The sequence below is a fragment of the Haemorhous mexicanus genome, chromosome 2 (assembly GCF_027477595.1).
Source record: "Haemorhous mexicanus isolate bHaeMex1 chromosome 2, bHaeMex1.pri, whole genome shotgun sequence".
Classification (NCBI taxonomy): Eukaryota; Metazoa; Chordata; class Aves; order Passeriformes; family Fringillidae; genus Haemorhous; species Haemorhous mexicanus.
This window is the reverse complement of record NC_082342.1, coordinates 50,254,905-50,269,132: the sequence shown is the minus strand read 5'-3', so window position 1 is coordinate 50,269,132 and position 14,228 is coordinate 50,254,905. Positions and strand designations below refer to the sequence as shown.

Below are 14,228 nucleotides of genomic sequence, written 5' to 3'. Positions count from 1 at the left end.
AAAAAGAAAGAAGGCACAATAAGCTGTCTGTTCCACACAGCTGTGAAGCATTAAGTCACCTCTCCTCTGCCTTTTGTATCTCTGAGTCTCCTTCCATTGGACCCAATGATTGTTAGAAGAACTGGTGAAATACAAAGGATTGGTGAAATGAAAGTGCAAAACCAGAGAATTTCAGTTAGGTGGCCAAGCTTTACTTGTTAGCATTTTTGCCCATTTTTTTTTCCCAAGATACATGACCAGGGTTTGTTCTTTCAAATTTCAAAAGTATGCCTGGCTCTTTGTATTTGAATTTTCTCAAGAGCATTTGGTATTCTCTCTCTTTCATCAAATTTCTTTCATTTGTGTAAAAAGCAGAAATATGACCAAGTAATGGGGAAACTCATGACGTGGTACCACTGATGGAGGCACAGTCAAGGTGAGGAACTCACACCTCGGGGTCAAGGTTCTGGTCTGTCTCCTGTCTCTGTGGCTTCTGGGTGCTGGGCACATTTACAGACTGCATTCTGTAAAATGTAACTCACTGCTCCTCCTCCAGCCAATATCCTGGCTTCTGCCTCATCTGTCCTTTCTCTGTCTCTGGCAGAAGGCAGAAAAGACCTGTAAGTTGAATGATGTGCTCGCTCATATTGCTCTTATTGAACTCTTCTAATTCTGAATGCAAATGGCACTTTTATACATGAACAGGACTAAATTCACTGGATAAATTATTCACAACAGATAATTCAACCTGCTCTCATGGGAGAGTGCAATGAATGTCTGATGATGTTAAAAAAACACCCAAACCTACAATTCTTCCAGCCAGTGAAGTCAATGGCACAGCCTTTTACTGACTTCAAAGGGAGCTCCATGACAGTGGGCCCACACACGACTTCTCTTTAGTGGTTCTCACTTGCATTTAGAGCTTAAACCCAGACAAATGTTTCTGTTTTGAGTAGCCCAGACTAGTGCTGCATGGCACAGTGGGCTGCCAGGGCACAGGCATTATTACAGCTCTGGGTGAGAATAGGTCTGCTCTGAGCTGAAATCACCCAGCTGAGAGGTCAGCAAGTCTGGAGCCCAGGGCTGGTTATTTTGGCCAGGGTTGCCTAAATTAGAGAAAATGACATAGAGGGGTGACCTCTCTGTTCTCCACAGCATCCTGAGAAGCGAAGTGGAGAGGGAGGTGTTGAGCTCTTTTCTGTGGTATCCAGTGACAGGATGCATGGGAATGATTCAAAGCTGCACCAGGGGAGGTTCAGCCTGGACATTAGGATGCATTTCTTTACTGAGAGGGTGGGGAACACTCAAACAGGCTTTCTAAAGAGGTGGTTGATGCCTCAAGTCTGTCAGTGTTTAAGAGGCTTTTGGACAATAGGTGTTTTAGGCCTTTAGGTCAGGCAGTTGGCCTGGATGACCATCCTACATTCCTCCCAACTGCTCTGCTCTGCTCTGCTCTATTCTGTTCCATTCTCACCTGGGATAGATTTGCAGCCAGTTAGGAGTTTCATGGTCAGGGTGACACCAGCCACCTTGATGTGATTGGATCACATCAAGGTGGCTGATGTGATCCAGTCACACCAGGGATGATGGCCTTACCTTGATGTGTAAGGCTATCATCCATGGTGGCAATTCAACGTGGACATGATTTGAGTGCCATGACTGTGCACAGTGGCTGCAGGGGCTGGGAGAAGGCTTGCGTGGGGTCTGCCACCGTGCTCCCCTTCCATGGCAGGGGAGGCAACTGGGGAGAAGGCTTGCCACTGCTCCCCTCTGGTCGTCGGCAGTGGGCACATGTGGCCCTGGGCACTGCGGAGAAAGAGGGACACGGGAACGGTGGGAGTGGTCCTGATGAGGCGGGAGATGGGAAAGCAAGGGAAGTGGGGAGAACTTAGCTTCTTTTCCTCTGCCCCCGGGAGTATTTACGTACCGGGTTCTGTCTGTATGTCCCATTTCCCCACCCGACTGTCCCTGCCGTGTGGTGCACTGGCACCTGCAGACCGCCACCACCCCGCAGCGACCCCGGCCCCCGCTTTCTGTCGGCGCTGCGAGCGCTTCGCTGCATCCCTCAGCCCACGGCTCCAGCCACGCAACGCCCGTGGTCCAGAGCGCGGTGCGGCCGTGCCGCCGGGACACAGCGACAATGCAAAACGCCGTCACAAATAAAAGCCGAGCTCTGCCCTCCCGGGGCACCCGAGAGCCCGGCCGTGCGTGGGAGAGGCGGCGCGGGGCGGCGGGCGGCGGGCAGGGGCCACGTTATGTAAGGGCCGCGGGGCGGCGGCGCTGCGGCGGCGCGGGGAGGCTCGGAACGGGCGGCGGGCGCCTGGCGCGGGCCCGCGGCGGCGGCGGGGGAAAGCGGCTTATCCCCTCCTTCCCTCCCTCCGCCGGGTTGCCATGGAGACGGGCGGGCGGCGGCGGCGGGGCTGTCACTGAGGGATCGCACGGCGCTCCGCGGCGGAGGGGAAGCCGCGGCGGCCGCGGCAGCAGCGGCAGAGGCAGAAATGGACTCGCACTGCGACTGTGTCGAGCCCCCGGCCGCCGAGCAGCCGTCGGGGAGGATTAACAAAACCGCTTTCAAGCTTTTCAGGAGGAGGAAGTCCGGGGGAACCATGCCGAGCATCTTCGGGGTGCGGAGCAGAGGAGGGGAGGGTAAGGGCGCCGGCAAGCCGGGGATGGTGAGGAGCCGGACGCACGACGGCTTGGCCGACGCCGTGCTGGAGAGCAGCAAGAAGGAGGAACCGGGCGGCGGCGACGCGCCGAGCCGCGAGGCGCAGGAGCGGCCGGCCGGCAGCCTCGGCGGCACCGCCGGCAGCGCGGTGGCCAAGTCGCACAGCTTCTTCTCGCTGCTGAGGAAGAACGGCAGGCAGGCGGAGGGCGCGGAGCCGCGGGCCGGCGGCAGACAAAAGAAGGGACTGAAGGGGATCTTCAGCAGCATGCGGTGGCACAGAAAGGACAAAAACGGCAAGGAGGAGAGGGGGGAAACCTCGGACATCCCGTCCGGCCTTATCATGCCGGGGTCCCTGACCGCCAGCCTGGAGTGCATCAAGGAGGAGACACCGAAACCTTTGTCTGAGAGCCCGAGCGGCGCGGGAGACGCCGGGCCGGAGCCGCCGCGGGAGAAGCGCAGCGGCGAGGCGCCCGCCGCGGCCGAGGAGCCCCAAGCGGGCGGCGCGGAGCCGCGGGCCAGCAGCCCCCCGCCCCGGGAGGAGCCGCCCGCCGCCGTGCGGCCACCCGAGGAGCTCAGCCGCCAGCGACCGGAGCCGGCCGCCGGAGAGGTTGGGACTGCGAAGGATGCGGCGATAACAGGTGACATTCCAATAACGACTATCCCCCCTGTTGAACCTCACTGTGATAGCGGTCAAGAGACGGCAGCCGCCCCTGACCCTTCCTCTGTTGATCCACCCTCAGAGCAATCGATTGATCGTATTTGTTTGATGTTTGCTGACGTGACTTCACTGAAAAGCTTTGACTCTCTTACAGGCTGCGGAGATATTATTGCGGACCATGAGGAGGATGTGGGCGGCGGGAGTGGCGTCTGCGAGAAGAGCACCCCCGGGCCCAGCAAGCTGGGTGCCACCAAGAAGCACCCCACCATGGTGGCCTACCAGGGAGGAGGGGAGGAGATGGCCAGCCCCGACCAGGTGGATGACACCTGCCTGCAGGAGTTCTGGGATATGCTGTCACAGACAGACGAGACTAAGACGCAAGGAGGAGGAAGCGGAGGAGGGACAAAGAAGCCCGAGGGGTTGAAGGAAGCCCGAGGTACCGAGGGGGCCCAGAATAGGGTGGTGGTGAAACGTGGTGGCCTCCACCAGATTGCCATTCACCCGAACCACAAAGAGGAGCAGAAGAGCAGGGAAAAGGAGCAGCACGAGGGTGTCCCAAACAGCGATGAGGGCTACTGGGATTCCACCACCCCTGGTCCCGAGGAAGATAGTTCCACAAGCATCCAGAAGGAAACCCTTCCCAGGGACAGCTACAGTGGGGATGCTCTCTATGACCTTTATGCTGAGCCGGATGAGAACCCACCAGCAGGGCCCACACACGAGGAAGTCCCCAGTGTGCCACGCTCCAAGCCCGTGTCTCCGATAACGACCGTGAGCTCACTGAAAACACCCTCCAGTGCCGCGAAGGACTCCAAGATACCCATCAGCATTAAACACCTTTCCTCGTCGCATCCCGCCAGCCATGGAGCAGATGCCAGTAACAGCCATCACGTTGCACACCATCACCTGGCCAAAAGTGAGATGCACAGAACAAAAATCCCCGTCTCCAAAGTCCTGGTACGCCGAGTCAGTAACAGGGGCGCAGCCGGGTCAGTAACGGGGACAACAGTGAAAACTGCCACGTACCAGGACAGTGCCAAAAAGTAGTTGGGGAAGAAGTGGAGGCAAAGGCAGAGAAAGAAGTCCATGTGGGAAAGTCTGCTTAGGAGACCACAGATAATGAATTAGTTTTGCATCACCTGAAGAAAGTCACCTAAAAGGCTTCCTTCACTGTACTCTGTGGGCCTGCACTTCTGAGTCTCTTCTTACTAGACTGTATGGCTGAATACAAAAAGTCAACTTCTTTTTGAGCACTTTTTTTACATTTGTATCTTTTTTCTGCAACACTAAACACTGGGGAGGTTCATTTTTACACGCCTTTCTGGAAGCAGGACTTGGATTATGACCATCCTTCCTCGTGCAAAGCAGTGTCATGAGTTCTTCAAGGGAACAGAGCTACAAAAGGAGCGACATGAGAGGTTCTCCTCCTATACATTTATCTTTTAATCGTTTCTCGGGGAGGAGTAGAGGCTGGGTGCCTGGCTGGCTCTGGAAATGATGTTTGCTCCACAAGATGTTGGAAAAAATGCCAAGCAGAAAACAACCCACCTAACAGGTATTTTGCCTGCTGTAGGAACGAGAACACTGCTCAGCAGCAGACTTGATTGACTTGTGTGCAGGAGATAAAACTAAGGAGTTAGGTGGACTCGTCTAACAGGAAAACATATTTTCGTTTGTCTGTCTGTCTGGTTGGTTTTGATCTGGTCTAATGTAAATGGGTAACAGAGACACCTGACGTAGGTTCAGATGTTTACATCAATACTTGTCCGATAATGCATACAATCAGGTTCAGGGAAACATTTTACTAAATGCCAATATATACACACTGTCCACATTTATACAATAACTTGCTCGCCATGTGTAAATATATATGTGTTTTAGCAGATTTTTTATTAAAAAAAATCACCTGTCCTTATTATCTAGAGTTTAAGCAAGAGTTAGTTTTTATAGGTAGATAATTTTACAGTTCTAAAAGGATAGAACTTTGTGTAAGTACCTTAAATTAGAGAAAAACTCTGGTTTGTATGGGCTCATGCATCCCCAGATAAGTAAGTCTGAAGTGCTGATTTTATTCCAGTGGCACATTCCATGGCTCAGAGCTGATGTTCTGACAGCACTGCCACTGCAAACCTCTATTTTCAGGGGTTTAGACAAAAGTTGCTCTGGGCTTAAACCTTACCGAGAAGGAACCCAGCAAAGAAACTTGTTTTTTAAGTATTATTTTTTAAAATATATAAAATTAGTTTTTGACTATTTAAAAAAAAGTTTGGGTTCTCATTGCTTTTTATTTTCATTTTCAATAATGTCAGAATAATTTTATGTTAAGAGAGAAAATAATATGGTAAGCTAGTGGTACATTAAATGGTCTGATGAGCTTGGATCTTAGGAAAAATGTATTAATGGCCATGACATTTTTGAGTAGTGGCTACTGTGCATGGGCATTGGCAACATTTCAAAGAAATATAATAGGGTTTTAATGTGCCTGAGGACATATTTTTATGATACACTGAAAAAGCTCTAAAATTCACTGAAATCTAAAGGTAAATGTTATGTATTTACAAAATATTTTGATATAAGTATTTAATCATCAGACCACAGTTAATATAAAATATATGCTCCAGCGTATCTAAAAAATAATATACATTTTAAAAATATACATTTCTATATTATGCAGAGAATCCTAAATTCACATCATTGAAACTAATGGGTCTGATCTTACATAGCAGTTGGTTTTATTGTCTCTTAAATCAAAAGGAGAAAAAAAGAGGAAAATAAATATACAGAATATACATTTGAAGGATATTAAGGTTGTAGGCAAACCATAAAAAGCCAGGAAGTACCATAATAAGAATTGTATATATGTATATGCATGATTCGTGGTTCACTGGGGAAATGACCTTAGAGTCATGAAGGTGAAATTGACATCCAGTTTTGAAATTGCTGCAGAATTTAATACCGAGTTGCAGCATCCCAGTGAAAGTGTTAGCTTCCCTGACCAGCCCCTGTTTTCATGGTTTAAGAACCTTAATACACTTCAAAGAGGATTATTTTATGTTTTCTTCCTGACGTGTAGGTGTGTGGTTCCCTGCGTGCCCAGTCCCACAGACGTGTTGTACATATGCATGTGCAGCGAGCACACAGCCCCGGGCAGGGTCCCTGCGCCAGCCCAGGCGCTCCCCGTGCACACTCACACTCACAGCCTGGGGGCTGTGCTCCACATCTGCCTCCAAACACACTGGCCATGGTTTCCTTTGCCTGAGAAAGGGATTTGCATTTGGTCTGACTCCACTCGTGCATTTTGGAAAGTCAAAGCTGAAACACCCTCTAAAGGATGTATGTACAGAACACGGAATATTATCCTGCTCCTCAGCCCTAAACATGACATTCCTTTTCCCCTTCTTTTGGTTTTGTTTGACTGTGAGGTATGCATCTTTCCTTGCATGACAACTCTGCAGAAAAATCATAATTCCCCATTTTGTTCTAAGGACAAATTTTGCTGAGAGATTCTATAGGGTACTGGAAGTTGAGAGGGAGGGAGGATGTGGTGGTAGTACCATAAAAACTGGAAGCACTGAGAACAGGTAGTAGGAGTGGTGCATCTTTAAATCCATTAGGAGATACCAGCTGCCATCTCTACAGGACTTGTGTGTGTCAAATTATTCATCATGTGTGTTTTGTTTGCATTGTGGCATGTCTGTATTGAAAAACCAATAGTGTGACACTAGACTAACTCCCTCTCACATAACCACTAACACGAATCATCATTAAAATGCTTTGGCTTCCCTTCATTCTTCTCTCTCTCCTTTGTTTTCTGCCATGTTTTTTCCTCCATCCTCTGCATGGGGCAGCCTCCTCCTGAGTGCTAACCCCAGGAGCCCTGGAGGAGCCCTGGGCTGGCGTGGGGCATGGGTGGGAGGGCAGCTGCCCAGGGCAAGGTGCTCCATAGCCACTCCCTCAAGCTTTCTGCCACATACCCACTCTAAGCACATTTTGCAAATCTCTCTGCAGTTTGTTTGGCTGCTTGCTATGTACATATTTTAAGGACAATCATATCCTTAAAAGGAAAATAGGAAAGTAGCTGGTAGTAGGGCGTCAGTGTTTTGAATCATTGCAACTGTGCTGACGTTGATTCAGGGTAATGGTTGTGTGAGAGTAAAGATACAATTTCATGTTCAAATTACCTTTGTACTTCTAAAATTCGCTTTTGTCTTTAAGCCATCTATGTTTTTTATTCCGAAAGGTAATTGAAGATCTAATATTTACCAGGGCTTTCAATTTTCATGCAAATATATTTGTATAACTCCACATAATGCCTAAAACAATCATTGAAAGGAGGTTCAAAGGCTTTCTTTAGACCTATATATAATTCCTGAAAGATCCCTGTAAAATACTGTGAGATGCCTAAGAACAAACAGTTAATGGCTTGCTGGATTTAAAGGCTGAGACATAAAGAGGTAGCAGTCCTGAGGCATTTTGTGGTAGCTTGCATTCTTATTTGTCTTACCCTGTTCAAGCATATATTTTCCTTGGCTTTGGTAGATATTGAGGTAGAGTATGGTGTTCTGAGTCCCAAAGATAACATTCCCAACGGTGTCATTGTTTTGATTTCCTTAAAGTATATTTTTCTTTATTTGTTTCATTTGTTATTTGGTGGTCTGAATGATGCTTTGTAATTATCAGCTGTATGTCATTCATAAAGGATTTTATAGATCAGGACTTGGTATTTAGTTATGTGTACTCTTTGCACTTTCAGGTCCCTACTGGTAAATTTTGTATGTTCTTAGAGTTTTTCTATATATAGCATAGTGTTTTATAGTTATCTACAGTGATGTCAGTGGTATACACTCCTATTCTTTATATCAGCACAAAAGATTTCCTTTCAGTAGCATGAAATTATGTTTTTGTGGACTTGTTTTGTCATGATAGGAGCAAAGTCTCCAGTACTAAATGTGTGGCCTGCAACAGACTTAAAAGGTTTTATTTTCCATGTAGTGCATATGCATTTTGCTCTTGCCTGTAGCAGGACTCAAACATTCGTAGTAGATTTCAGGAAATTCCATGACTAGAATAACAAAATACTATGATCAGTCTTATTCCATCATTAACCAGCATTTTCTTCATCCACTGTGAATATCCTCAGCACCATTCAGGGTAGTAGAGGATTGAATTTTAAAATTTACGTGCATAGATGTACACTATGAAAATTAATTCACTGATTATTTTTTAATGAATCTTACAAAATTATTTATCTAAGCAAATATTGCACCAAAGTCTTAAAACATGTGATACAGATGGCATTTTCAGTAAGATGCTATGAGTGCAGATGAGCCAAATTAACAGGCTTTGCTTAGCAAAGCAAAACCATGTTGTTTCTTAAATTTGTAGTACTGACTGAGCTTGCAGATCAAAGGGAGCCATTGATTCTGCTGCGTGGCCATGCACTGAGGTTTTTCTTTCCCTGCCCTAATGGACTACTTTCAGAAAAGGCTTTTCAGGAAGATAATGGTATGAAAGGGACAGATCACGGTAACAATAGCCACTTACAAGACAGATGGTTATCCAACAACCACAACGGGGGATTCTAGGCAAGGTGGCCTGAAAATATATTTTCGTAGTTACTGACATGAAAGGCTGGGGATTCTGTCTTGGAAAAACAAATTGACACCAACTCAAAGACAATGCAGAAATGAGTCTTTGCAGAATTCACACATGACAGCTTCTGCAGGGTTTGATTTGGGTTTTCATTTTGTCTTTTCTTCTCCCCCCCCCTCCTCCGCCCTATGTTTTTATTATGGTGACATAACCCCACGTGTCCAAGCAGAACTGCACAACAAATGATTCTTCTGAGATTCAGTGCTAAGAATACACTGCCAGTTTTTCCCAGTGGCCTGGGATGGGTTCCTGGTGAACATCCCTCCCTCCGCTGAGGGATGGGAGGGATGGGATGATAGGATTCCCTTGTCCTGAGTCCACGTCTGTTTACTGTGAGCAGGAGGTATCAGTCTGTCTTGCTGTTTGTTTTCAGGGGACAATTTATTTTTAATTTAGCTCACAGGAATTTTTACTCATCATTAGTTCACACCTTGTCTTCCTTGTGTGCATCTCGGGTAGGAACATTCAGCACTGATTTGGTGTTTCCTAGGTCCATTTCATGTGGAGAGAAATGGAAGAACTTGTCATATGCAAAGGAATAATAGCTATAATCACTCGAGCCACATCATGGGGGCCTTGATTCCTGCAAAAGCAGGTTGTTAAAACTCTTCTTGCCTTAGAAGGCTTCTCCACCCAAAACAGTACTATTGCCTAGCATGTTTTGGGCTTTTTTTCTGTATGTCTCTCATTCCATCTCAGCCATACTGCAGTTGCTTGGGAAACAGATTTTTGATTTAGCCTTCCAGCACCAGAAAAGACGAATTGCTGCCACTCTGCCTCCTCTTCAGGAGGTCTTTGCTTCTACTTCTTGGTCTTGAAAAAATTAAACCCCTCAGAATAAATGGCAAAGATATTGAAAATGGAGATGTCTACTGTGTGATCTCATACACATGGGTGAGGATGTTAAGTGATATTTTGCATAGCATGGAATACATTCCTCCACTTTCCTGTTGCAAACAATTTAGTAAATGGAGCAAGGAAGCAGGTCACTCTTGAAGGAAAGTCCAGGAGCTGTTTGTTATGCAGACTGAGCCCAGATTTTATCTTTGCTTTCCTTTTCCTTTCTGCACATTCTTAAATAAATAGAGCCAAAGTTGTAGTACAGGGAGGAAAAGGTTAAGAACCTCACAGGGCAAGGAATTTAAACTGGCAGGCTGAAAGGCTTCTTGTAGCAATGGCTAAAAGAAGATTGCTTTGCCTACTTTGACATCACATCCAAGCAATGCTCTGCAATAAAAGCTAATCCAGCTATGGCCACAAAGTTAGGAAACTGGCATTTGCCAAGAGGACAATCTCCTGCCAGGATCCAGTTCTGCTGTGGCAAAGCTTCCACTGACTCCAGTAAGAACTGGCAGAGGTCCTTAATCTCTTAATCCTAAGGAAATAAAAAGTGTTTCTTAAACAAGTCTTCCTTTTTTTTTTTTTTTAAGATTAACATTATTCAGGTGTTTGTGCAGTCTTTTATATTACTGTGGTAGTTTTTTCACGGATCTGAATGCAAAACATGTCTTTCCATTGTTTCTCATCTTAACAAGCTGCACTCCTGCACATAACTCCAGTGCTCAGCATGTTTAAATTACAGCTAACACAATCACTGCCTTCCTTAATTTAACTCTTGATGGCAAAACCAGGACCAGCTTCTTTCCAGAGCTCTAAACCCCCCACTTGTTTTGTCATTGTTCATGTTTTTGATATGGTAACTAATGAAGCCTCCCTTTAATTATTGCACAGCCACATTTTAATGTGTCATTAGGGAGAAGGTATGTGGGGACTAAATGGTAAGATCTTTAATAGATTTTTATTATTTTGGAAGATGTTGCATCAAAACAGTTGCTAAATCAGTGTCAGGTTGTTTCCATGGGCTTTTTATGCAGATGCATTGGAAGCTTTGAACATAATGTGCTTGTAAAAGAAAATTGGTTGTATCTGCTTTGAATTAAGGCTGACATTAAAATGTAGTTCTTGGTTAATGGCAGCAGAGGAGAAGGTGTGTCCCAACTCACCTGCAGCCTGTGGACTGGGGGAGCAAGGCACCCCAAGTCACCAGCAGAATTTGCTGTGTGACCTCTCCATGTGGTGCCAGCAGAGGGGTGCAAGGTGTTGCCATGTGGAGGTGTCAGCCCTGGACAGCAGCAGGAAAAGGCAGGGTGGTGGTGCTGGGGTGGGAGGGCTGATAGGGCATCTGGGAGATGGGCTGAAAGCAAGGCCTGGACCCCCTTGTCCTTGTGGAAAAAGAGTTACACATATGCCTAAAAAACCCCGTATCCTTTCTTTCTTGCACTGATGCTTGGGTTCATGTGTCACAGTGGGTGAGGAGCCAGTGTGAGCTCAGGTGTGCTGAAGCCAGTGCTCCTGCAGGTGGACTGCTGTGTGACTGTTCTCATCAACACCTGAGCAGTGCCCAGTGTCTTACTTTCTAAAGGCAGTTTCAGCACAGAAACATCCACAAACCCCCTGTAGCCCAGCACTGGCCTATGGCATCTCACTGCTCTTCCACCCTCACATTGCCAGGAAGATGCAAAGACCCAAGCCCTAGGCAGAGTGGTGAGCTCTGGCTGCACCCTTGCAGCCCAAGGACAAGTGGGGAGGGAGTGTAAGACGCACTGTGCAGCAGCACCAAGTATTAAGCAACATTATCCTGCTTTTCTAAAGGGGGAGCAAGACCTAAGCTGTTGCTTTTTTGTGAAATTAAAATAAATCCTCTACCATGGGTGAAATTTTAACAGCTAGGCAATGAGTCATTCCACCAGTATTCTGTCTGATATCGGTGGATCTGTAAGTACTGTTGGTTTTTATTGAGGGAAGATCCCATAACTTGGCTCCATCTGAATTTTCCCTGCTCTGTTTGTTAATAGACTCTATCTCAGAAAAGTTCTAGTGTTGAAGCCTGGTGTTGAGGTCCTGTTGAAATGGGAGAGGAGGTATGAGTGTGAGTGATGGAAAATACAATAAACCCAGAAAATACAACATGGCTTTAGTCTTTTATGACAGCCCAACTCAGCTTAAACATCATGGCATGCCTGAGAAAAGGGTAGCAGGGACTGCATCAGACAAAGCAAGGCTCTTGATGTTTCCTGCCTGCTGAAGGGGATGTGTGTGTCCTGTTAGAGGTCACTCAGCCTGTTTCTGTAAGATGTGATATAGCTGACAGGTCACTGTTAATTACAATATTTCCTTGTATTTTTTGTGTCAGCCACTTCCTGTAAGGTAGCGTACGACCTATTTGAGATAATGAGTGAGTAAAGCCAGAACTCCCTGCTCTTCTCATCTAAAAGGTTTGGTAATGATCTGGTGGGCCTGTGTGCACCAACTTTTTCTTAAAGAAAGCTCACAACATTCCGGGGGGCTGTTTTTATAACAGACTGTTAGACACACACTGCTCCTTTCCACCTCTACAAACTTTGATGAGTACGTGTCTCCTCTGTAAGAAGAATCACTGTATTCTTAATGTATTTACAACCTAACTGATAGCAATAGGTGTCTTTCTTCCCTGGCAGTTCACAAGGATATACTAATCAGTGTTTGTTATATTTTTAATTCTGTAAATATTTATTTTGGTACTCTGTGTATTTATTGGCACTGATTCTGGTGTTTGCTTATGTGTCATTGTAAATGTTGATGGTTTCAATAGTCTTGCTTCTAATGAATGTAAGGAACTCAGACTAACTGCACTTTTCTTCCATTCAAAAATCTTAAAAGTGAAAAATATTCCCACTGTCATGTGTTATAATGAAAACAGTCAATAAAATCAGTTGTCACTTTTCATTGATGAACGTGAAGGTTACTTTTTGATGTTCAAGTTAGAGCCAATCTATCGAGCGCCCTGGAAAATAGTAGGCTTTTCAAAGCAAGACATTGGGGAGTTATGTCACCAAAATAGCATAAAAGAGAATACTTGGGCATCTGTGCAATTTCATTTTTATGTAGAAATGCCTTTAGCAGTTTTACTAATAACATCATACTGAATTTGTTACTTAAAGGAGGACTTTCAGAAATGAGAGTTTTGGTCTTCTGGTCTCCTGTTTCATCAGCATGTGGATTTTGTTTGGTTTTGGATTTTTTCCCCTTTAAACCACTCACACAATGAAATGGACTGAGCTTTTATTTTGTTTTTCAAATCAGCTTTCTTTTCTGATTCTCCTGGTTGAGAAGCAAGTGGGGAAGCTTGTTCTGTTGGCACAAATTGACTTTGGAGTTGCAGTTTTGGTGTGACAGTTAGAAAATGCAGTCTGCAGTAAACTACATTTCCTACCTTTAAAACATCTCTTCCTTCCTGTGACTATTAAATTCCATTTATTAGAACCTCTGGTTTGCAACCTTCTCTATATTTCTTGCATTTTGAACGTGCATAATGCATTTGCATCAGTCAAATTTTAATCCTTAGGTTTATTTACTTTGCTGAGCTAAGTAGCACTGCCTCACTCAAGGTTCTCCCATGGAATATACTGAGCCAGCCAGAGGAAGAACTGGAATAAAATCTGCTCAATAGTTTTTGAGGAACAACAAAGCAAAAGGCGTGAAAAGCTCGTTAATGCTAGTAAGGAGCAGGACACAGTGACACAATTGATCCTGTGCTCACAAAAGCATAACTCCTATTTCCAATAGTTGGAACAAGGCTGAAGAAATGTTTTTCTGGTGATTTAGTGCACAAACAATTTTACATGCAGGCCTTCTCAGGCTGTGCCCCCTATTGCACGTTCCTGTCTTTTATCCTATGCATCTGAAAGCAGAAGAGTTGTGGTTTAAATTCGCTGGCACACAGATTGCCTAGGGATCACCTTGCTTCTGTCCAATTACAGCTTCTGGGATCCTGGGGGCAAAGGGGTTTCAATGAAGTGCAGGGCAAATGTACAGCAACCTCATGAACCTTGATAACTGCAGATCTGTGTGATGCAGCTGTTGACACCTTCCACAAACCCAGACGACAGTAACCTGGCAGATCCACTGTGATAGAAAAAAATTGAAAAATCTTCTGAAACAAGACTTTGCCCAGATTTTATTTCTTTTAAAATCAAAATGAAGTTTCTAATGTTGAGCTAAAAGTCCCTTCCTGATTCAAACCAAAATCAATCATTCCCAACAATACATCTCAATGACTTTCAAAGCCATCTTACTGGAAAAGTGTTTGCAATGGGAGTGATGACCTGGAAATCTCTCTGTGACCCATACATTGAAGGTGAATACTCCATCCAAAATCTCTCAAGCAACAAGGATAAGATAATATTTTTGACTCTGAATAATTGGTAAGGAGTGTTGGCAAGTCTAATGGACCAG

At 45.6% G+C, this 14,228-nt stretch overlaps 1 protein-coding gene across 2 annotated transcripts; it reads left to right on the top strand.

Annotated features, from left to right (window-relative positions):
* The first annotated feature begins 2,284 nt into the window (after positions 1–2,284).
* On the top strand, positions 2,285–13,123 carry AMER2 (APC membrane recruitment protein 2). Of its 2 annotated transcripts, XM_059838760.1 has the most exons (2): positions 2,363–3,282; positions 3,457–13,122. In XM_059838760.1, the coding sequence occupies exons 1-2, from the start codon at positions 2,478–2,480 to the stop codon at positions 4,347–4,349; spliced, it is 1,698 nt and encodes a 565-aa protein (XP_059694743.1). In that variant the 5' UTR covers positions 2,363–2,477; the 3' UTR covers positions 4,350–13,122. The 2 variants fall into 2 exon arrangements, with proteins under 2 accessions (XP_059694744.1, XP_059694743.1); XM_059838761.1 differs by having other exon boundaries at positions 2,285–13,123.
* The last annotated feature ends 1,105 nt before the right edge of the window (positions 13,124–14,228 follow it).